We start from the raw sequence: 23,418 nt of genomic DNA on the forward strand, positions 1-23,418 counted from the left end.
AAAAGTGACATCTTAAAAAATGTATTTTTTTTATTTTTGAAGGTACATGTCGTCTTTTTCCTTAAAAAAATTCTCCAAAAATTAGGAGGCATTTTTAAAAAAAGCTTATTTTTTATGAAAACAGAAAGAAAATTAACTGAAAACCATCAAATGTGGTAAGTGACAGCTCATTTAGCGGTGACGTTTGACCGGCAAATGTTGAATTGAGAAGAGTGGCGTATAAATTCGTTCTAACCATATTTTATATTTTATTGATAAAAAATCAGATTTTATACATCACAAATACTGAAATAATTATATAATGATTTAGCAACCCCCTAAACATATTTGAAACATTTCCCAAGTAACATCTTTTTCCAGGAGTACTACAAGAGTTCTTCAAGATAGCGACAGCATAGCAGTTTGGACCGCGGTAGGATAAAACTCTCTTCAAGTACTCTTCCAAACTCCTGAAAAAGTTTTGAAGAGAATTTTATCCTACCTTGGTCCAAACTGCTATGCTGTAGCTATCTAGAAGAGCTCTTGTAGAACTCCTGGAAAAAAAAGTTACTTGGGTTTGTTTAGAGGGCCCACAGAAGCTGGCAAAATCCACACTCCATTTCGCTTCGTCGTCGAACGAGTTTGATTTTGGCCAAGGCAAAAGTCTGCGACACCGACAACCTTGCTAACAGAAACCAGACCGCGCTTTTTGGGAGGGATGAATTTATAATTCTCAATTTTTTTTCCAAAACCGTTTTCAAAGCTTGTTCCTTTATTTTCCGCGGTGATCACTTCCAAAGACTTACGATTATGGGCGATCCGTTTTGATCGCCGTCGTCGTCGTCGTCGGCATTGCGATATCAAATAACCCCCCCACAAAATACACTCGAGGTCCTTTCGTGACGGCGGTTAAGGTACGTGTGCATATTTTGGGGGGCTCCAGCTTAATTAAATGTCGCCCAATAAAGCTCAAATTTCACGGTGCTGCTCAAATCTGCGCGAATTGGAAATTTGCAGTCCGTTGAAGCTGACGGCACGAATCGCGCTCAAAATGTGCTGCTCGTGCGGTCAGCTCTAATCCTGCTCCTAAAAGCTCAATTAATGCGACGCGACTGCAAACAGGTGAAATTTGCGTTGTCAGAAAACCTTAAACGGTTCCAAAAATAAAACCATAAATATTAATGCTTCAGCGCTAGGCCACACAGCAAAAAAAAACGCGCTTTTATTTTGTCACCTTTCGGGTCGAAATATATCATAATTTCGTACGGCGTGCTGGCAACCCTGCTGGGCGCGACAGCACAACACATTTCGACGACGGCCGCTAAAATATTCGAAGCTCGTAAAAATCAGCATCGCTAGCATAGAAGACATCTGCCGGCGATGTAAAAAAAGCGGCCAATTCGAGAGACAAAATGCTGATTTTATGTCCGCAAAAGTCAACCTGTTTTCTGATCACTGGGACTTTCCGAGGCACCTGAGTCGGATGAAAGACTTAATCACACCGTTTCAAAAAGTTGTATGAGCAAATGTTGGTAAAAAGTTTTTATACGCCCTTTTCAAACTCCACGTTTGATTGATGCGTGGACAATCGACGACAATCAATCAAGCTGAGTCTTCATTAAGAGCCTTGCCTTCATGTATTTATCGTTCTAGCGTTCAGAACTCGATCTGGCTGGGATGATGCATCTCGATTCTGATGAACAGCTTGATTGTTTACTACCTGAGTCGCAGTTAGAAGTAAAAAGGCAGCCATTTAAGATCAAATCCATTTATTTACGATCGTTTCGTGGAATATCAATAACGGGCAATAATCGCACGACGCGCTTCTCACGGCTAAACTTCCAAGAACATCGGTGATATTAGGGGAAATACAGGGATTCCTGAGCTGTTATCGCGCAGAAGAATTCTTCGATTTCTAACCCTTAACGTACCTCAGCTACTGATAAGGATTTTTACGAGAAAAAAATGGAACTTTCTCGACATTTCAAATGATTTTGTAGTTTTCGAAGGTACTTACTACTTTAGTTTAGCTCTTCATGTTATTTGCCAAATTTTAATTGTCTGACTCATGGGAAATATCTTTCAATATTACAGAAATACAAAAAGTTTAAAGGGTTAAGTAACCGGGAATTAGTAGAAGGGCCTGAAATATTAGCATACAGCAAACTCGACCGGCAGCAGCTGCCGAGCTTAGAGTCGTTATCTAGATGGCGCGGAAAGTACGCGGCTGAGCTACCTCATGGAAGTTACTTAGTCCACTTGGGAGGGGAGGGGCATTAAGGAGTAGCTGACACCACGTTTGCGAAATAATTTGCTTACGTTAAACACACTAGAATTGGTGGTGTTGATTGCCGCCGCGTGTTTACGTTGGAATTATTTTTTCTAGGAAAAATAAACTGTACCAGTTGTGCAATGTCGGCTTTGTGCGCTCAAAAATGATTGTTTGCAAAAAAAAATCATCAGCATGAAAAACGTGTGCATTAAAAAAACACTTCTTGAGATCGCGACAAAAAAAAAGTTGTCAACGTATGCAAAATTCTGCCATATGAATTTTCATAATTATATTTTTGCAAATGATTTTATTATTATTTTATATTTAAATATATTTTGAATTTTTATACTAAGACGATGTTCTATAAATTCAAAACAATTTGAATGTGGTTTTACAAAATCATCTCACTGGAAAAAAGTTGTATTGTAAGGAATGTTCTGCCCAGAAAAAAAATATTCATCCCTACAAAATTTCTGTCAAACGTTTCCAAATTTATAAATCTTCCCCAAAATTTTAAATTGTCAAATTCAAGTATTTTCTGCCTTTTCAAAAAGTTACTCTTGGTTCTGATAGTTCAAAATATTTTTTGTTGATAACAGCAAAAAGTTTCACAAAAGTTTCTCTTATAAGATTGAAATCGAACCAATAGTTTTGGAGATTTCGCGAGCCGAAAAATGCGGGCTGACACTGAAAAAAAAAACATTTTTTAACAATGTTAAAGCATCAAGCAAAGTCAAATATGGAAAATTGCTACTAATTTTCTGAGCTTTTAGATTTAGTATTATTAGATTTAAAATTGAACACTGTTCGAAAAAAAATCGCCATAATATGCCTATGTGCGATGACATATGTGTAACGTCATTTTAGAGTGCTAATTAGATGTTCTATCTTAAAATGTTTTTAGATTTTTTGTATAAAAATTATTTATATTTTTTCCAATATCTCTAGTAATAAAGACGCCTTTTCTAATCAAACAAAACAAATATCAATTAATTAAAGTAAGTCGGAGAAAGTCGGGAATTTGCTGAAAAAAGCAAAAAAATGTTTGTTTAGGTAGATAAATCATGACTTTTAAATGTATAAAAAGTTTTCGTCAAAATGACAAAATAAAGTCAACAAGTTTTCAAAATGTTACAAAAAAAATTGCTTCTTCAAGAATTTCGCATAAAATGATAACATAAAAAAATTAAACTTTAAAAGAAACTGAGAACATAATTATTCAACTTTGAAAAATCTTTTCAACATTTTAAATTTTTTTTTCGATTAAAACACTTGTCACTTTTACATGAATTTCTAGACATTGAATTTATTGTAAACTAAATAACTCACACGAAATCGGGAAAAGTTTCCCCAATCTGAACATAGAAAAAAAATGAAACTTTGAATTTTTTTTTTTTCTAAATTAAAAATTACATTGAATTTCCCTTCAAAGGATATGTTCCAAGTTGTTAAACAGTTAAGAACCGGAAAATGGCAGAATTTTTCAAAACGTATTAAGGCGTCATCCATAAAGTATGTCACGCAAGAATCGGCCAAAATTAACCCCCCCCCCCCCTCCCCCCTATGTCACACTTTGTCACACAAGGTTGAACCCCCCTCAAAAAGTACGTCACATTTTGCCAGACCCCCCCCCTCCCTTGTTTTCGATGGGATTTTTTATAGTTTTTATATCTTTAAACTCTCATAATTTTGGTATTTTTGCCAATTTTAATATGAAAAAAATTCTAATTATTCATTTTTTAGAATAAACATTACGAAACAAAAAACAGTTTTGTATCTTTTAAAAATTATAAGACCTGGTATAACATTCAAGTATTAAAAAATCTAGAAAACTGTTTTTCACAGCTTTGTATCTAATAAGTTCAAACCATTTAAGCATTTATTTTTATCAAGCAAGAATTTGCAAAATATTGAAGTTCCAGCTGCAAAAAATGTGACAATATAATAAATTATAATGTGATACCGTCATCAGGGGTGACAATGGGTCTGGGGTGAGTTTTGGGTCATACAAAAATGCAGAAATTTGTATGACCCAATTTCACCCCTCAGACCCAATGTCACCCCTGATGACGGTTCTTCTAAATTATACTAAGCAAACAATTTTAGAAAAGAGGATTTAATTTAATTGTGTACATTTCGAATTAATATTATACAATCATAAAAAACAACCTAGCGTGACGTCATAGTCTCGCAAATCCTACCTCCCCCCTTGATCACATCTTGTCACACCAACGGTAACCCCCCCTCCCCCCCTAAGAGCGTACGTACTTTATGGATGACGCCTTAGTTTTTTTTTTCTATGAAAAATACGTTTTTTTCGGAATTTCTGGCACGCACTCTGTGTGAGTTGGTGGAGAATGACCAAGGTGAACCTTAACATTTTATGTATTGTAAAGCTTTAAATTGTTTTTTAAGGACTGATTGTTTTAGGTTTTTCCTGAACCAAAATCTAAGTGCATTTATTTTTGATATTTTTACTGTAATTGTTAATAGCTTGTTTTTATGCATTTAAAAAAAATTGTCAGATATCTGATATTTACTTTCTAAAGACAGTTTTTGATTTTCAATCATTCTTTGGGTAAGAAATGTCGGTTATTTGAGGTTCTGAAAAAGGTGAGAAAATGTCTAGATTCCGAAACTGGGTTTTGAACTTTGCTATTAATGATTCTCAAACATAGGTAGAAAGTCTGTGCAATGATAATCTTTTGACTTTTATGATATTTCCCAGGAAAATTCGATCAAAAGTGTATTTTGCACCAGTTGTGCAGCATGCCCCCCTTATTCCCTGTATTTCTAATAAGTGGGAATATGCAGAAAAATAGCTAAACACCAAAAAAGTCTTCCTTTTGACCAATGCTGTAATTTTAAAGTTTGGACAATTACACGTGCCAGCAATTTAAGCAAAACTAACAGCACCAGAAAATCCAGCGAAATCACATCGTTTCCCTCCCTCACCGCCGTCACCCTCCCCCCCTCGCAACATAATTCAATTCCAAGTGGAATAGTAAAAGTAATAACAATAATCACGCTTTTGCATGTTGGCTGTGTGGCTGCTTTCTGCAAACCTCCTTTTGCCAACATTTTACCCACTTCTTAGCTTGTTGCTCTTTTTTGCTTCTTCCCGTCCCGAATGCTGCTTGTTAGCACTATTTCTTAAAACCTCCAGCTCTTTCTCCCTCTACAACACAACACGGGCTCAGATCTTTTCCCCTCTTGCCTTGCCCTGGTTCACCTGTGTCCACCCCTCCATCCATCCACAGGCCGTGATTCGAGATGGCATTCCAATCCGGACGAAAAAAGCTATACTCAACCAACGAGCTAGAGAAAGAGAGTCCACCTTCACCTGGCCTCTGAAACGGTACATGCTTTAGAGCTCGCATTTGATGCTGTCCAAAATCCTCAGCTAGAAGCATGGACGGGAGAGAGCGAAGCACACTCGAGAAGTGGTCAAGAGTCAAGGCACTGAGGCGGTATCCCCAATCCAGCTTGCCGCAAGGGTTACAAGCGCGAGAGAGTTACCTTTTAGTCAACAAGATCACGACAACAACAACAACACAAAACGCTCGGATTTACCTGGTTGGGCTTGTTGTTTTCACCGACGTCTAGGGTCTTGGAACACTCTTACCTTCACCGCGGCGCGAGGGCGACCCCGGAGTCATGCAAGATCGGAGATATCGGGAGAGACCCCTGCGGGACTGGGAGTTACGGGATGGAATCAGTGTTGTAGAAGTTGGAGATTTAGGGACAAGAACCTCAGGTTCGCAAGGGCCACTGCAGAGACCCCGCTTACAATAGGTTCCCAATTTCTTTCGCTGCAACGAGAAACGATCTTACGACTTGTTTTTAAAGAGCGCGTTCAAGAGAGAGAGAGCGCGCGCGCGTAGTGATCAGAAACCTCTCGAAAGACCCGCAATCCGCGCTCTACGCAGCATACCTTTGGACCCCACGACGAGAGCGAGATGATCGAGGATCACTTTGCGCTTCGCTAGTGTGCGTGAGGCCGATCTTGGCCGGCCATCATGGCTCTCGCCAGGTTTGTTGTTTTTGTTTTTGCATTCTTACCTTTTTCCAACAAACTGTTTTGAGGCGTTTTGTTGTTGTACTCATATCTTGCGCCAAATAACTCCACATTTTCCGCCACTGTGTTGGTGAAGTAGCATAAAAGTGGAGTTGGCACGCACACCACCACCAGTCGCGCTCAGCTAAGCCGCAAAAGTGTGCGACGGCTTGGCGGGCGAACGGACGTGGTGAAGAACCGCACGAGACCTCTTACCTTAACGTTGAGTGTGTCTTAGGGCTCGGGCTGGCCGGGTTGTGGCGAAGGCGCGCATAGCATAGACTTGCGAACTTTTACGGGGTTTCATGGGCTGGTTGTTGTTGTTGTTTCTTTGGAGGTCTAGAGATTTTTGCATAAGACTTTGCGTATAGGCCTTTCTGTATTGAGGTGGACAAAAGAAAGAGATTTTTGCGTGATGACTTTAATTTTATGAGATTTAATAACATTGAAACTATTTTTTTAAATTATTGCTCGTTATGCTTCGTAACAGAAAATAAACAAATTTGTCAAATAAAAAACTACATTAGACTGGTAAAAATTTTAAAACAGTTTTCGACCCTTAACTCTGGTTTTGGTTGAGACTCAACAAAAATTAAAACTAATTTTTAGCCTGATTCTTAAAAAAACAAAAAGTATTACAAAACGCTTTATTTATTACACTAATTACACTGATTTGTAAGCAAGAACGACGAACCGCCCTGGTTCTTCACACAAACTTTGGAGAAAAACCATTCGGCTCTGTCTTAAATATTATTTTAAAAATATTTATTGAAAATTATCATACATATAAATCAAAAAATATTTTTGGTTTCCCTTTCAATAACTGTTAAAACTTGTAACTAAGAAAACAATGTTAGTTCTTTAGTGTAAAAATTTCCTAGAAATCCAATAATGCAGTCTGTTTTCCGATTCCAACTTATTTTTATATAGAAAACTATGATACTTTGTGAGTATTTAAACAATCGAATTCATCAATATTTTCATTGATACTTTTAACACTTTTCTACCAAGATCGGTTAATTCCATAGCATTCCGTTAGTATTTAATTCGTATTTACTGCCGTTCTACCCATAATTGTCCCATGTCAGTTTTTGACGATTTTTACTTTATGCCATTTTTAAGTTTAGTCTGATGTGTACTTTAAGAAAAACACATAAAATCTGGTACTTTGTTCGGAAACTCATCAAAAACAACACCAAGTCTGTTTGTCCCATCGTTGAACTTCTACGCATAATTGTCCCATCAAGTATTTTCTTACACGGAATCATTAGTTTTACTAAGAATTATGCCTTGTTTACCTGTTGTATAGCAAGAGGATCACAAAAAAGGGTGATAAACTTCTAACTGGGGTGATTAGGGACACGTAGGGCGAATAGGAACCCACGGGACAATTATGCGTAGAAACACAGAAATCGGTCGAAAAATTTCAATCGCGTTTTTCTCAGTTGCACTTTTTTGAACATGGCACAATTATGCGTAGAACGGCAGTTTACGTTTGCAAAAAAATCTGTAATTTATCAATATCCCCGGTAACCTCAAAAGTTCAAAATATTCTTAATTTATTAAAATTCTGGAACAACATTTGAAAAGGGCGCATACGCAATTTGACACCTGCAACTATTTTGCAAATTCCAAGGCAACGAGTAACTATTTAGCAAACCCCGAAGTGTTGAGAGGTAGCTAGTTGTGAAAAGGTTCCTGAAGCTTGAAAATTAGCAAAATAGTTTTAAACTGTTAAAATGCTTGTCCGCCCTTTTCTCTAGCTGCTCCAGAATAGGTTATTTTTGGGATGTTCAGAACTGATGATTAATTTAATCGGGTCGTGTCGTAATATCAAAAATGCCAGATTAAATTTCAAGATTTAAATAATAATTTATGTTTTGCCTTCATTTTTGTCAAATAAATTTATATTGAAAATCATTCTAAAACAAATTCAATTTAATTTTTAGTTTACAATACTTGGGATAACGAAGTTTTTGGTTTTATGTTTTTATTTAATTTTTCGTATCTCTTCTTAATTATAAATCATTTAGCGCACAAGTTCTATAATATATTTTTACCCTCAACTGCTCAAATATTTTTTTCGATGATTTTTTATTATTCAGGAGATCATCTTGAGCAAGTTTTGTTCTACAGAATACTTTACTTCTCTTGTTTTATGTTTTTCTTGTTTCATTTTTAGTGACTTTATTTGCATTTATCTTGTTTACTGTACCACTTTCTGTCATTAACTTTTGCCTATTTATTTTTTCCATAATTTTAAGTCACTTTTTGAATTTCACATTTTTACTGTAGAATAAAACCATTTTCATTTAAATTATTTAAAAAGTCATAGAGGCATACTTTTACTAAAATTTTCATAAATTTTAAGAGTTCTTCTTTCCAATGCATTTAAGAGATCGAAAAATTGGTTAAAAATTGATTTTTGGCGAATTTTAAGATTGAAGCCCGCCTAGATGCGGGATTGGGTTGTAGAGGGTTAATCTTAGTTTAATCTTCTAAAATTTAAATTTATGTCTTATTGCATAACAATTTTAAATTGAACTCAACTCGAAAGCCTATTCGTATTGTTTTATGTAAATTTGAAAGTCTTTGAAAATATTTTTATTGGCCTTCTTTACCAAAAAATCTCCATTATATTTCAGAATGATATGAGCATAAATAATTAGAAAAAAAAATGTGGAAAAGGGGTCATTAAAAAAATACTTGGAATGGATAATACAGTGTGCAATCTCTGAATCTCATTTGCAACGATATGCATTTTAATAAACAAGGATTATTCTTCAATAGATCTTTTCAGCAGTAAAATTATGATTATTTATTTGATTTGGGAATTCATCCATGTGAATTACAACCATCGAAAATCTTTTTTTGACATAAACAAAGAATCCACATTTTTATTGACAAATGAAGGCAAATTTGCATTGGTGGTCTGAAAAGCTAACCACCCGGAACTGGGATTAGCTGTATCATCACATCACAAGTCTGATACAATTTATACTTTTTCATAACTTTGCTGTTGGTCAGTAAAGTTTGATTGGAAGCACACAAAAACTCTGAAGAATTTGTTTAAAATTATTCTAAATTGCAAACCCAAATCAAGTTTTAACAAAATAATGACTTTAAGTCTAAAACTACTAATAATCATTTCTGGTTGGAGAAAAAATCCGTGCCATTCGCCGAACAGAATTTGTTAAAATTAAAAGCAAACAAAAGCTAGACCAGCAAAACCTTTCAAGATTGCATTCCTGCAATTCGAATGTAAGCAACATGTAGTTGAACTTAAAATAACTTCTTGCCCTCCCTCTACCCACAACCCGATCTGCAATCTGCGTCCTCCCTTTCCGTAATGCACCAAAACCGCACGCGAGAATCAACTCCTTCAAGTCTCCTTTCCTCGCCCAGTAAGCCCAGCTCAAGAATCCCTGCCACTCCAGAGAGCAAAGGTATTTTTCAGGCAACGTCGTCGTTTCCAGTGTGCGTATCTGGTTACACACTGCTGTTCACCTTACCCTCCTGCCCTCACCTGCCTTGATCTCCTCCACCTTCACTTTAATCCGCACTCTCGTCTTGGACGTCGAAGTGGTCGCCCTCACGCACACTACCTTCATGTTGAGATCAACTTCGCTCTCTCTTTTGTGGAGCTCTCTCACCTGTGCGCAGCACCAACACCAATACACCTTCAGCGCTCACCTGAGCTCGATCGCACGGTGATCCTCCGAGGCACCTCTTTCGTGGTATTGGTGTTGACAAGCGAGTTCAAGAGAGAGCAAAGTTGGGTTCGCGCAAACATTTAACACTGTTTAGCTTTTAGTACGAGTTACAATGCTAGAAGGTGCGCAGGCGCGTTCGTATTTTGCGCGGCCCGTCGATTTTTCCGTACTGTGAGGAGGAGGAGGAGGTTCCACTTTTCCGGGCTTTCCACCAACGATCGTGTGTTATTGTTATTGTTTGCGGGTTTGTTTTGTTGTTGTGTTCGCCAAACGGTTTCGGCGAGGTTGTGTTGTGTTTTGGGTTGAATTGTTTCGAGCGATCGCGCGCGGAGCGGAGTTTCATGCATCGCTATCGAAACAGGAACCGTTAGGTTAGGTGATTCGGGGGCTCGTGGATCTTTGTGGTGGGGAGAAGAGCGCAAAATCCAAGTGCTTATGGGGTGCACTCATTAAAACAAATGACGAGCGGGGGATGATCGACTGGGGATCGTTTGCGGCAAAACGGTTGATTGGAGAACGTGTGTGGATTATCAGCAGCTCAACTCAACTAGTTCAAGCAGTACTGTAGCGGTTCGCTGGAGTCGTGCCCGCTGAAGCAAAAGTCGTAAAAATCAGAATCGGTCCTCGGTGACACGTTCGCCTTTGTGGACACACGAGGATCGTCGACTTCGCGCACTTGTGTGACCAATCGGTTGTTTATGTTAGCCTACGGCTAACCCAGTGTACGTGTGCGTTCCTGTATGTGTGCACACAAGTGTTGAAACGCACCAAAATATGTAAATAATTCGTGATATTTGTTTCGAAAAAAAGTCAAAGTGCGAATTAAACGGAAAGGTTTATTGCCTCAACGTTTCGTTTCGTGTGATTGTGTCTGAATTCCAAGAAGTGTCCACTCGAAGAAGTCATGAGCAGTTGAGGCAATTCGCGCCCGAGGCTGCTGTTTCAAGAAGAGAATAGTCGAAGAGATCAAGCAGAAAATAGGAGTAATGCGGACAGTATCATGAAGGGATACAACACGAGTATAGCGGTGACCCTGACGGTGGGCACCGGACTGATACTGCTGATGTTGCTGTCGCTGGCCGGGCCCGTTGACGGCCGGGAACGGCCCAGTGGGTACGAGGTGTACCGGAACCGGCAGCAGCGGCTCCAGATGGAGCGGGAGGCGCAGATGAAGCGGCTCGAGGAGAAAAACTCCGAGTTCGTGAAGGGGAAAAGTAAGTTGCAGTTTTTTAATACAATAAATTTGGCTTGGAGAGCTAATGATTAAGTACATCTACAACTTTAACGGAAAAAATGTATTTTGTTGATTTCAAGTCAATCCCAATACTAGTATGAGCTTGGAACATAGAATGTTGTTTCATCTAAAATTGGTCAAATCTTGAAGTTGTTGAAGTTAGTTAAAATTCGGCGAGATGAAAGAAGTACGTTTACTTTTTCAAACGAACTCGGTACGGTATGATTCCATGGAAATTTTTATCAAATTCCATGCATTTACGAATATTTTGCTTTGAAAAGAATTCTTATTGAGCTCGGCTCAATTATCAATTTAACAATATTTAATCTAGCCAAATATCTGGAAATGTCCAAAATAAGAGTTGCTCTTCGTTAAAAAATTTCGAAATCATTTTTATTAAGGCTGGTACAATTTTTTTTTAGTTTTTGTCATTTCGAAAAAGTAATTCATGCCACAAGTTGCGAAAAGAAAATTTTTTCAGCACGAGTCGTTCATTCCTCCAACGGGGTTTACCGAGTTGAATAAAAACGACAAGTGCTGAAAAAATCAAGTTTTGAAGCAAGTTGCTTACAATTTTTCTTGCAATTCAGAAATAGTAGTTTATGCAACAAGTTGCAAAAAGTGGATTTTTTCAGCACGAGTCGTACATTTATCCAACGAGGTTCACCGAGTTGGATAAATACGAAGAGTGCTGAAAAAATCAAGTTTTGCAACGAGTTCCATACAACATTTTTTGCAATTCCAAAAAACACACACTGAGTGAAATTTTAAGTCAAATTTTCATGTATTTTGTCAATAAAAAAAACTCATATGGGTGCTGAAAAGTTCAACTTTTCAGCACCCATTTGAGTGCTGAAAAGTAGAACTTTTCAGCATTTATTTTGAAAAGTGTTGCTATTCGATTCTGTTATTTTTGGTACAGAAAAGTAGGCTATTTCGTCGTTCAAGAATGACAGGAAAAGTATGTAGTTTCACGACGGAATTGCAAAAAAGATTTTTTTTTTGAACGGAATTTTACCTCAAAATGTGAGTTAAATAAATTCATCGATCTAATAAAAAAATAAAAATTTTACTTTTCGATACAATTGGTGAAAAGTCAAAAAATTGCAAAAAATGTTTTTTTTTGCAGGGTTGCTTTTCCTTTGTTCAGTATTTTTGATCTGCAAAAATCTGAATATGTGTCGAATAATTTATTTTTGCAATCCCGTCGTGAAACTACATACTTTTCCTGTCATTCTTGAACGACGAAATAGCCTACTTTTCTGTACCAAAAATAACAGAATCGAATAGCAACACTTTTCAAAATAAATGCTGAAAAGTTCTACTTTTCAGCACTCAAATGGGTGCTGAAAAGTTGAACTTATCAGCACTTGTTTCAAAAAGTAACACTTTTCAACATTTTTTTGATTTACACGATTTATTGACAAAATACATGGAAATTTGACATAAAATTTCACTCAGTGTGTGTTTTTTGGAATTGCAAAAAATGTTGTATGGAACTCGTTGCAAAACTTGATTTTTTCAGCACTCTTCGTATTTATCCAACTCGGTGAACCTCGTTGGATAAATGTACGACTCGTGCTGAAAAAACCCTCTTTTTGCAACTTGTTGCATAAACTACTATTTGAAAATTCTTGTAACATCAAAAACGTTGCTTTTAAAGCAAAAGTAATTTTCAATTGCATTTTTTGCATCTAAAAATGATTTTTGGAATTCTGTTTGACGTCTGATATTTCATATAAAAAAAAATCATACCTTTCTCAAAAAATCATGTCGTTTATTTTTAATCATGCCCTATGAATAAAAATGAAAATTAGAATAAAAATACGAATTTTGTGAAGACAACTTTAGCTATAAAACTGGTACAAACATATTTTATTTAAAGTTTTGTTCTTCGGCTCTGGTCAAAAACAAAAAGGAAGGGGGTGGGGGGGGATGCAAAAAAAATTAAATATCAAATTTCAAACCAATTTTTCAAAATTTTGAAGCAATCTTAATCACAAAATGCTTCAAACATTGTAACAGTTATGTTCTACCAAAACTTAGCAAAATATTAGTTAAGTTATGATATTATTGTTCCTTAAGTAAAATGAAGTTTGCTAATGTTTTGAACCTCCTTATTGATTTGATTTATTCGAAATTCGAAATTAATGCGAAATTCTAGAGAATAACTCTAATTGGGATTGTATTTTCATCGAGCTTTGCGAACTCCTTAAAACCATTTTTAATCAAACATGGTTTATAACGAATACACTTTCGACAGAGCAAGAATACGTTTTATGGAGCTCGTGGAACTTAGTTATAACATAGAGTTACCAGATCTCCAAAGATATTAGCTCCGGTTCGATTCGTTTGAATTTTTTTCAAAATGCTGTTCAAATGACTTGGGATGAACCGTTTTTCCTTATTTCTGCAACTTTGACATGGCTCCAAAACACGTTTTTTCCCAAAAAAAAACTTAGTACCTCATCGATATCAACCCCTCCCCACAATTTAAGACCCCTTAAAGCCCTCGCTTCCGCGACTGTTTGCTTCCCGAAGCCCGTGTCCAGCTCACCGTACTAAGCCAGACTTGGACCATCGGCGGCAAACAACTGCACCTCGACCGAAAGTGTGCGTACGCCGTAGATAAACGAAAAACTTGAACCAACAAAGATTTTCATATCACGACGACCCACCGTAAATCCCCGCGTCGAACCCCTTCACCAAACACAACGCGTTCGATACATTCCCCGGGGGTGAGATTTACCCAGTACTTACCTCATATCTGGGGGTAAACACCGAAGAAAACGAGCATATTTGAGGTTTTCTGTCGTGTTATCAGCAAACAACGTCGACCGCGTAGTTTCGTGCGTCTCTGGACGGAGCTCTAAGGTAAACAGAAGCAGCGAGACCGTTTGGACAAACTTGGGATTTCTCGAAACAGTCGATGTCAGTGTGATAGCGATCGATGCGAAAGCGATCGTAAAAGTTTATGATTTTATGGAGGTATTTATGTTGCTAATTTTGCTGGGCTCAACAATGCTGCGATTGATTGGACGGCGTCGATACGGATACCTTCAGCCGAGACACTATTGACGTCTCAGATAAGAATGATCCATGTCAGTTGCACAATTAAACGCATTTACTGCCACTAAACGATAACGAGCCAAGTTCGGGTAGAATTTCAGCGATTCCCATGGTCTGCTCGACATCCTTGCGTCGTTGACATTTCCAAATATATCTCTACCTTTCGATAAAAGCTCACCCAAGCAACATTCATAACCATCTCTCTAATGAGTTAATTCGCACTCCTCACAGCTTGATGGCTTCTCGTAAAACATCCTCGCAGACAACTTTTCATCCTCTTCACACAAAAAATCAACGCTCAAACGGTGCCGTTTTTACGGCTTATCTCCCCCTGAGTTGGTATCCACACGAACACCCGGCTCTTAAAAGGTTAATTCATTTGGCATTAATCATCGAACTCGCCTCTCAACTCTCTAGCAATCTTGAGGAGATCTCCGCGCGAGTCCGTCAAATTCCTGGCTGTATCTTAAGCTGGTTGACCGCTCTCTTCACGAATACCGCACCACCACAACGCTAGTTCCTAGTACCCTGGCCATGAAGAGAGCTTGTTTGGTTTTGAACACGCAGCAAAACAAAAACTTTTAAGTCCTTTTGGACTTTACGCCAACGGCTCGCTTGGGAGAGGGAGGTTAGGTTGGTTCAACGCGATTTTCAAATGGTCAATAAACTTTTGAGAGCAAAATGATCTCGATTTGTACTGAGAGAATGATGGTTACACCAAGGGGTTCACGAATTAACGATCTACGCACACCCGGTCAAGCGTTGAACCGGTCTACCGCCTTCGACGACTGTGTGGTATTCGCGCGATGACGACGCGACTTCGTCGAAACGGCACTTACGAGGTCGTCAACAAAACGGGCCAAAACGCGATCGCGCGCGTAAGCCACGTTCGTCCCGAGACCTCTACGAGCGACTCCATGAGTCATGACTTCGGGGGGCTCTCAATCTCTGCAAACGATTGGCACGATACCAGCGTTCGACCTTTGGTCTGCGCGCTCAATGACCTCGGCGTACCCCGTAGAACCTCCTCTGCTCTATGCTATTAACCCGTCGAGAAATAAATTTCACAGTTCGTTCCGTCGGATGGCCCGCGGTCACCCCTTCGAGACGGCATCTAGATCCTAGCCCCCGTAATGAGGCCCCCCGCTCGTCGGCGTCCCAAAGTCCGCGGACAAAGCTCACAAAAGCAGCGCCCCGGCTCGAACACAAAAGCTCCATTGTTGATAACCGCTCAACTCCGCGCTCTTCGCCGAGTTCAGCGCACCATTATTTTGGGCAGCCTCCGGGAAGGAGGCAGATCCTGGCGAGCACGGCGAACATCGAAGATCACGTCTGCCCGATAGCTATTTTCGGGACCAGGCGCGCGGACCGGGCTTCACGAATACGTGCGAATCGTGTTTAATCATAAAGATTATGTTTTATTCCGAGGAGGTCGGGGAGCTGGAGTGAGTTCGAGGGGGGAGAACAAAAGCTCGCCAGCAAAGGCAGAGATGCCAGATAAATTATAGGGGACCGTGCAGAACCCGCGGTTGGTGCCGTGCTGGAGATTGGCTCATCCCCCGGACTCGACGCGATGGTCTGTAATTCTCGTTGCTCGCAGGGGGAACTCTGCTGCTTCTGCTCCGCTTTTCTCTTTTCCGAGATTAATGATACAAATTGGACGCGAAAAGTTCTCAGAGCAGAAAAAAACGACGCCTCATTGTGTTGGGACCCCTCGGGGATCGGGGGGTCACTTTTTGTTGTGCTCCTTGCTCTACTAAGGCAAGTCTTGGCGAGAAAAAAAATCGCAATATGGGAGATGGCTCCGAGGATGGTTCTCAAACGTGGTGAAATTGATCCCTGTGCGTTTTTGTTGAGGTTTTAAGGGGGGTTGTAGAATTTTATGGAAAGTGCGCCGTTGTAAAATGCTAAAATCAAATTATGCTAATGGTCCTGGACTCGGCGAATCAACACAATTTAGAATGCTAATGTGGATCGTAATCGTAAATAGCCGGTGCCGCCAGGCGGCGCAGGGTTCAGTGTGTTTTCGGGAATTTTGTGACCTAATATTAGGGTGCAATTTCCAGAGCGAGCGAGTTCCGTTACGGGTGAGCGATCAGTTGGTTAATATCTGTTTACAGCATGGAATTAGGCTAAACTGCCTTGAAAACAGCCTCGAGCTTATAAATAAGCTACACGATTCAGCTAGATTTTGATCTTTCAAGTTCTTGTGACCATGTTCCGGATTCAGCGGTTCTAGGTGTCCAAAATGTCCGAAAGGCCTTGAACACACCGAGAAAAAGAGTTCCCAAAATCGTAAACAAGCGTTCATGAAAATGGTACGATTTTGAAAAACGTACCATGAAATTTGAACATTTTGTTCGAGGTTCCCATATTCATGAACGCTTGTTCACGATTTTGGGAACTCTTTTTTCTCCGTGCACTCTTTTGAAAAGTAGTAATCAACTTCCCAGAGCCAATAGATGTAATTTTACATGTCGAACTTACAGATAAGATTTGTTTTACCATGGACCATGTTCCGGATTCTTCGGTTCCAGGTGGTCTACATGTCCGGATGGCCTCAGATAGTCTTTTGAGGGGTATTGATCAACTTTCCAGAGCTTGTAGTTGTAATTTGACATGTCGAACTTTGTGAATTTAGAGTGTTTACCACGGACCATGTTCCGGAATCACCGGTTCCAGGTGGCCAAAGTGTTCGGAAGGTCTCGGACAATCTTTTGAGGCATATTACTCAACTTTTCAGAGCCAGTAGATGTATTTTGACTTGGCGAACTTTGTGAATTACAGATAACATTTTCTTACCATGGACCATGTTCCGGATTTACCGATTCTAGGTGGGCAAAGTGTCCGGATGGCCTCGGAACTCTTTTAATGGGCAGTTATCAACTCCCCAGAGTCAGTATTATTGACATGTTGCATGACTTTTTTCCGTGACTTCTAGATTTTGTCCACCACGGTTGTACTACGGAACCGATTACGGGGATTCCCGGAGCAATCTGGAGGTATCATTATAAGCTGTAAATGCACAGGAGGATTCATTTTTGACAAAATTTAGTTTATTACACTAAAACTTAATACTGTTGAAGGAAAATATTGAGTAACCATAAACCATGATAAATCCAGAACAATCCGGAATCCAGGTCCAACTCAAAGGTCATTCAAAATTAGACTAAAAACTGAAGCTGCCCTGAAAGTTTCTTCAAAATTGGTGAAAACCAACAGAAGATATTTTTTTCCTTTTTAAAATATTGTTTTTAAGGGGACATGGTATCCTGGGTGTTAAGGGGAATCGGGACACTTAGCAATCAATTTTTCACTTTGTTGTTTAAGATGGGTGTATGTTAAAACAATATAAGTGCTATCCATTGGTTGAAAACTGAATATAGTTCAATATTTTACGGTAAAGTTGTACTTCCATATTAAAAAAATATATTCAATTAATTTGAATCTTCAAAGTCTTGTATCGCAGTTGCAGGTCAATTCAAGTTCCATGGGCTTCAAAATGAAGCCTGCAACTGCCCTAAACAAACCTATTGCTCCACAGTCAAACCGGTATTGATCGAGTTCAAATTGATAACTCGGCAACTTACACGACTGCTCCAGAAAGCTTACACATTCGCTACACGCACCAATCTATCATTTCTTATCAGTTCCGATGCAGTTCACCTTTGTTTACTCACAGTTTCGGAAACCCACCTATTCGTGCGGTACGTACTGCAGCAACTTGATTACGGATAATGATAGTTTACGGTACGGTCCGCGATATCTAGGGCAAACAATCAACAAACTCTCACCGTCTTCAGTTTCGAAGATCGCAGACATTCCAAACCACACATGAAGCCAATTTCAAGCGGCGATCCCGGTACCAATTTCAAATCTCGACAGTCCCATCGCCAATCCCGCAGGGCTAATTGCACCCGCCAGAAGGGAGGACCGTCGTTGAAATTCCTTCAACTGTCAGCACACATGTGTGCTCGTGTCGACTCGGATATCAGTCAATCTCGATAGCTTCATCGTCAACCTACGCGCGGCCTCAGTCGCGATTACGATAATTGCATCTCGATCTGAACCGCTTCGCGGTACAAATCGCATGCGCAAATGGCTCTAATTATCCGCCCCAACAGGGCGGTGGCGGCAGCTGTGAGGCCATTTTCCGCGGTGGCGCCTTATCTTCGATCTCTCAGGGGAGTTGTCGATCGGCGCGGAGTCGTCGTCAGTGTGCTCTATGTGCAACTGGAAAATTACTACCTTCAACGAATTCGTCGGCAACAAGCGCTCGCTACAGTTCTTGAGATTTATGGCACACGGTTACTGCCCGGTTGTCCCTTCGGAGACCTTAACGATCCCGCTCTGGACTCGAAGCCGTTCGCCGTCCAAGAGTCAGCAATTAGAGGGGAACCAGCATTCGTATCACATTCACACTTTTTATTACGCACGAAACGTTTTTCTTAGGCGTTGATGATGAGCCTGCATTTCTTCGGTGTATAATTTTCAAAACATACATCGCTTCTTCTTCCCTTCCACCTCTAAAAGGTCTCCCGAGAATCGGAGTCAAAAGTCTCCTCGTGTATAGGCCGCATAAAAGGCTACATTTATCTTCTCTATTCTACGTCTTCTCGCTGTGCCCGAGATTCGGATAGATCCCGAAGAAGACCAAGACGAAACATATCAAAGAGGCTCACAGGTCTTCGAAGCTGGAAAAGACTATACCCAAGAGAGTGGTTTAGGAGCCTTCCATCAGCTTACCTGAGCCGTACCTGTACCCGCCACACAACTACAGCTCAACCTGCCCGCCGTAACCCAGCTCAAAACACGTTTCCCCGCCTCTGTGTATTGGTGCAGACTCGAACTTCAAAACAAAAACACTCCACAGACTCAAGTCGTCGCGCTTGTATGGGTTCCTCTTTGCTGTGTTCGTAGACTGCTGCTGGCTGGCTGGGAGATTCCGTGGGCACCACAAAGAAGTGAGGCTGCAAGACCCAGAAAAGAAGCGCGCGACGACTATGATGATGCTGCACAAAAAAAAAGCTTCTGCCCGAACTAGATGAACAGATCATCAGAAATGATTTTAATATTCCGAACATTATATTTATGTTTTAAAAGCATTTACACGCCAGATAGAGAGCGCGGGCAGTACCTCCTGCGGGGTCCACGGACCCCACGCCGTACCGCTCTTCCACCCTAGACGGGGGGAAGTCCAAGTCGTCGGTCAAGATTCAAATTTTCTAATCGAAAACCGTGGACGATGAGCTGGCACGTTTGAATCCCGCTGATGGAGTGAGTCGTTGGTGAAGATTTGGTGGCTTGATTCGTAGAGTTGTTCAAATTTCTTCGGGTGAAGCCCTAGAGGGGTTGAGCAGCAATGACCCCGCGATATTGACCAATGCTTAAACCTGTTCTGGAGATGTCTTAGTTGAGATGTTTGAACTTTTTGGCAATACTCTGGGTCTAAAATTTAGCTTTAAAAGGCAAATTTCATACATTGTTTTTAAAAAAGCCGATTTGATTAAGGTTTCTCATGACCCCGAATCCTCAACAAGCTCTGTTCCAACTTGTCAAATCTTGACGTGAGATAACGTAAGCCCAATCCTTTTCTGGTACAGATATTTTTCTTCAAAACTAGATCGGTTTTAGAATCCAAACACAAAACAATAACAAACTTCTGACAGCAGAATCATGCTGGTAGCGTAAGGTGGTGAGTGACTGTATTCACCACCGTGCCCATATTGAGGCCGATACACTGTAACTGAAGATTGCACTTGGCTGGATTCGTTTTCGCAGTTTTTCAATTTTTTCAGTTCGACTAAGATTATACAAAGAAGTGTAATCGTAGATGAATTGAAAAATCAGTACGGTGTGGTACGAAAACGAATTCAGCCAAGTGAGATTTTCAGTTACAGGGCTGATTTTTTGCTTGATTTTGCAAGAACTAAACAACAACAAACCTCTGACAGCTCGAATCGCGTCGGTGATGTAAGGTGGTGAGTTTTGCTACTCACCACTGCAGCCAAAATGAACGATAAAGGGTCTTTTGTTCGGGCAAGGTAGTTGAATTCGCAAGGTATGCTGGATATCTTTGAATAAATACCTTTTTTAAATAAGGCAGAACAGATTTTAAAACATCTTGCAGTGAGGTGTCCGATGCTTCGATAATAACTCATCGCGACCTTTCCAAAAGCCCCAAATAAACCAACTCCGCGCCGTTCTCAGCAAATCACCCGAAATTTGATCCTTGCATCATGCCAGAGGTCCCCCTCGGGAAACCCTCGAACCTGCTCCACCAAACGCCCGGCAGCCCATTAGTACCACAAGATTTACTGCCCAGCACCCAGCAATCTCGTCGACTTCATCGTCGTGATACTTGAGATGGTGGTCTCCTCCGCTCTTCCCCGAATGCCTCGCGGGCACACACTGACTTGTGCTGGTGTCTTATGGCACCTCTCTCTCCCGTGTGTTCCTTGACCACGCAACACGAATCCAGAAGTGACGACGACCGCAAAGTTGGCTGGAGCGCCCAGAGAACCGAAAATAATGAGCAGCCCAATTTATTCCGGGCAGCGAGTGCCCCTAATTATCACTCATGCAAATTATGTACGGTGGTGTGTGGACTTGACTCTGTTTGACGACACGGCGCGACTTGAACTCGTGCCATTTTTAATCAAATTCAGTCGCAGTGGCGAGCACTCGCGCGTAATTGTCATCGACAGTCGGCGCCAGGAACGGGTTTGCTGGACGTCGTCGTACGTGGTCCTTATCTCGCCGTATGTGCCCAGCTGTTGAAACAGCTCAGCAGCGTTCATCTTCAACCTTGCCGTGCTCGTCCGTGCAAGTCGATAGAAGAAGGAGGGAAAATATGTAATTGTTATTTACTTGCTCGTTTGAAAAGCAATTACCGTTCATGAAAAGAGCGGAGCTATTTTTCCAATCGTCATCCCGCCAATTGCGCGCACCCTGACTTGACCAGGGAGCAATTGGTATTGACTGGGATGGTAGTTAGCCTGGGTCCGTTGATTGCTGACGATTAAATTTTAGAACTCCTCGAACCTATTCAGCGCCGATCACCTCGACGTCCATCAGTAAATCACGTTTTTATCTCTTCCAAAGTGCTTGGGTTGTGGGGGCAGGGAAAATTTGACAGCTTTCAATCAGTCAGTTTGCGGGTGTGACCTCGCGACCAAGGTGAGCGAGCGCAAGGAATTTAGAGTTCGTGACTGGACTCTCGACTCTCTCTCAACTCAACTCGCCTCGGCTGTATGCAATTAAGACCCGCAAAAGGTTTCACACAAACCCGCGATACCTTTTTTGAAGAGATGTGGAAGAAGATTCGCGGCATCTAGTTTTACACGGGCTGTGCACTAGTTGGGCCAACGGTTTTCGACGAAGGATGGCGCTCTGGAATCACGATCTAGCGCAGTGGGAAGTCATGCTCGATCTCTCGCTGCCGCGACTAGGAATGTGTAAATTTTGGGATCACAAAGCACAGTGGGAGGGGTTTCTGGTGGTCAAACTGGATTGGAATTGTTTTATCTGTATCTTGGATCTCTAAATCGTTTTGATCTTTATAGTAAAACTACGGACTTAATCTCAGAGTCTTCTTAAGATCTGCCGACTTCGGCATTTAACCTATTACATGCGAATACAAATTTTTAATTACCGGATATTTTCAGTCTTTATTTTTATTCTCTCTGTATAATGTCAGGCTTCACTATCCGGATATTTGGAATCGAATCATCATCCATATAGAATCCTGATTTACTATCCAGACTGTATCTGATATTCAATCCGGATTCAGATTCCATTCACTATTCGGATAGTATCAAGATTCACTATCTGGGTAGTATTTGGAATCACAATTCGAATATTGTTGGGAATCTCAATTTGGATTGTATCAGGATTCACTATCTGGTAAATGCCCGGATTCACTATCCGGATAGTGTTCGGAATCATCAGCATTCATTATCCGGACTTTGTCGACTTTCTATCTGGGTAGTATCCGGAATCAAACTCCTGATAATTTCGAAATTCACTATCCGGATAGTATTCAGACTCAATATCTGGATAATATCAGAATATAATATCATAATATAAAGATAATACCGTATAGTAACCAGATAAAATTTTTGTGCTGTATCCAGATTCTCAATCTTATTAATATTGGGAATAACTCCGTATTAACTTTTCAATAGGGTGAATCCGTAGATGTAAACAAGCAGTCTATCCCTTTCTTACTTAACATGAACTGTCACTAGAACAAGTGGGATAAACTGTTTGTTTACATCTACAGATTCGCCCTAAGTTTATACGGAACTATTGGATAGTGTCAAGATTCACTATCTGGATAATGTCCGGATTCACTATCTGATTAGTTTTGGGAATCATTATCTATATTGAATCTAGATTGACTACCCGGATAGTTTCCGGATTCATAATGTGAGTAGTATTCAAATTCAAATTCATGATAATATTGAGATTCAATATTTGGATAGTGTCTGGATTCACTTTCTGGATATTATCCAGATTTATTATCCGTATGTTTCCGGACATTTTTTTTAAATGGTATATAATAAATCGAATTAAAGTGGGAATAGCTATTCGGATCGTATCAGGATTCACAATCTGGATAATAATTGGTTTCACTATCCAGATTGTATTTGGAATCATTAGCCATAGAATTCTTATTCACTAGCTAGCTTATTTCCGGATTCAAATTTCTGATAATATCAGAATTCACTATCTAGATAGTGTTCAGATTTAATATCTGGATAACTTTCACTTTCTGGATAGTATCCGGATTCTTTATCCGTAATCATCCGGACTAAATTTTTGGGTGGTTTCCAATTTCACAATGCGAATAATATTGGTCGTTACCAACGTCATGATTCGAATTCCCGGACGCTTCGAAACACGGACACCTCATCTTGTTTTATCAATTATTTGGATATAAGTTCGCATTATGAATGTCAAAACTGTGTTATTTGATGAATTCTAACATCAACTTTTATTTAAAGTTTGTTTGAACGCTGTAGTTGATGTCAAAACAATTAAATTTAAAAAAATTATAAGATTACCAAAAATGCGAAACATTTCACGTAAA

The 23,418-nt window shown here is 40.0% G+C and overlaps 1 protein-coding gene across 2 annotated transcripts in view; it reads left to right on the top strand.

The window, feature by feature from the left end:
• LOC120426263 (epidermal growth factor receptor) overlaps nt 1-23,418 on the top strand; it is a 213,138-nt gene that overhangs the window by 146,830 nt on the left and 42,890 nt on the right. The window contains exon 1 of one of the 2 annotated variants that reach the window (XM_039591004.2): nt 10,122-11,235. The exons of the other annotated variant lie outside the window; for it this stretch is intronic. Within the exon in view, the coding sequence (XP_039446938.1) occupies nt 11,022-11,235 (214 nt within the window). The 5' untranslated portion in view covers nt 10,122-11,021. Of the gene's footprint in view, nt 1-10,121; nt 11,236-23,418 lie in introns of those variants that run through there. 2 annotated transcript variants of the gene reach the window in all.

Source organism: Culex pipiens, chromosome 2, assembly GCF_016801865.2.
Source record: "Culex pipiens pallens isolate TS chromosome 2, TS_CPP_V2, whole genome shotgun sequence".
Lineage (NCBI taxonomy): Eukaryota > Metazoa > Arthropoda > Insecta > Diptera > Culicidae > Culex > Culex pipiens.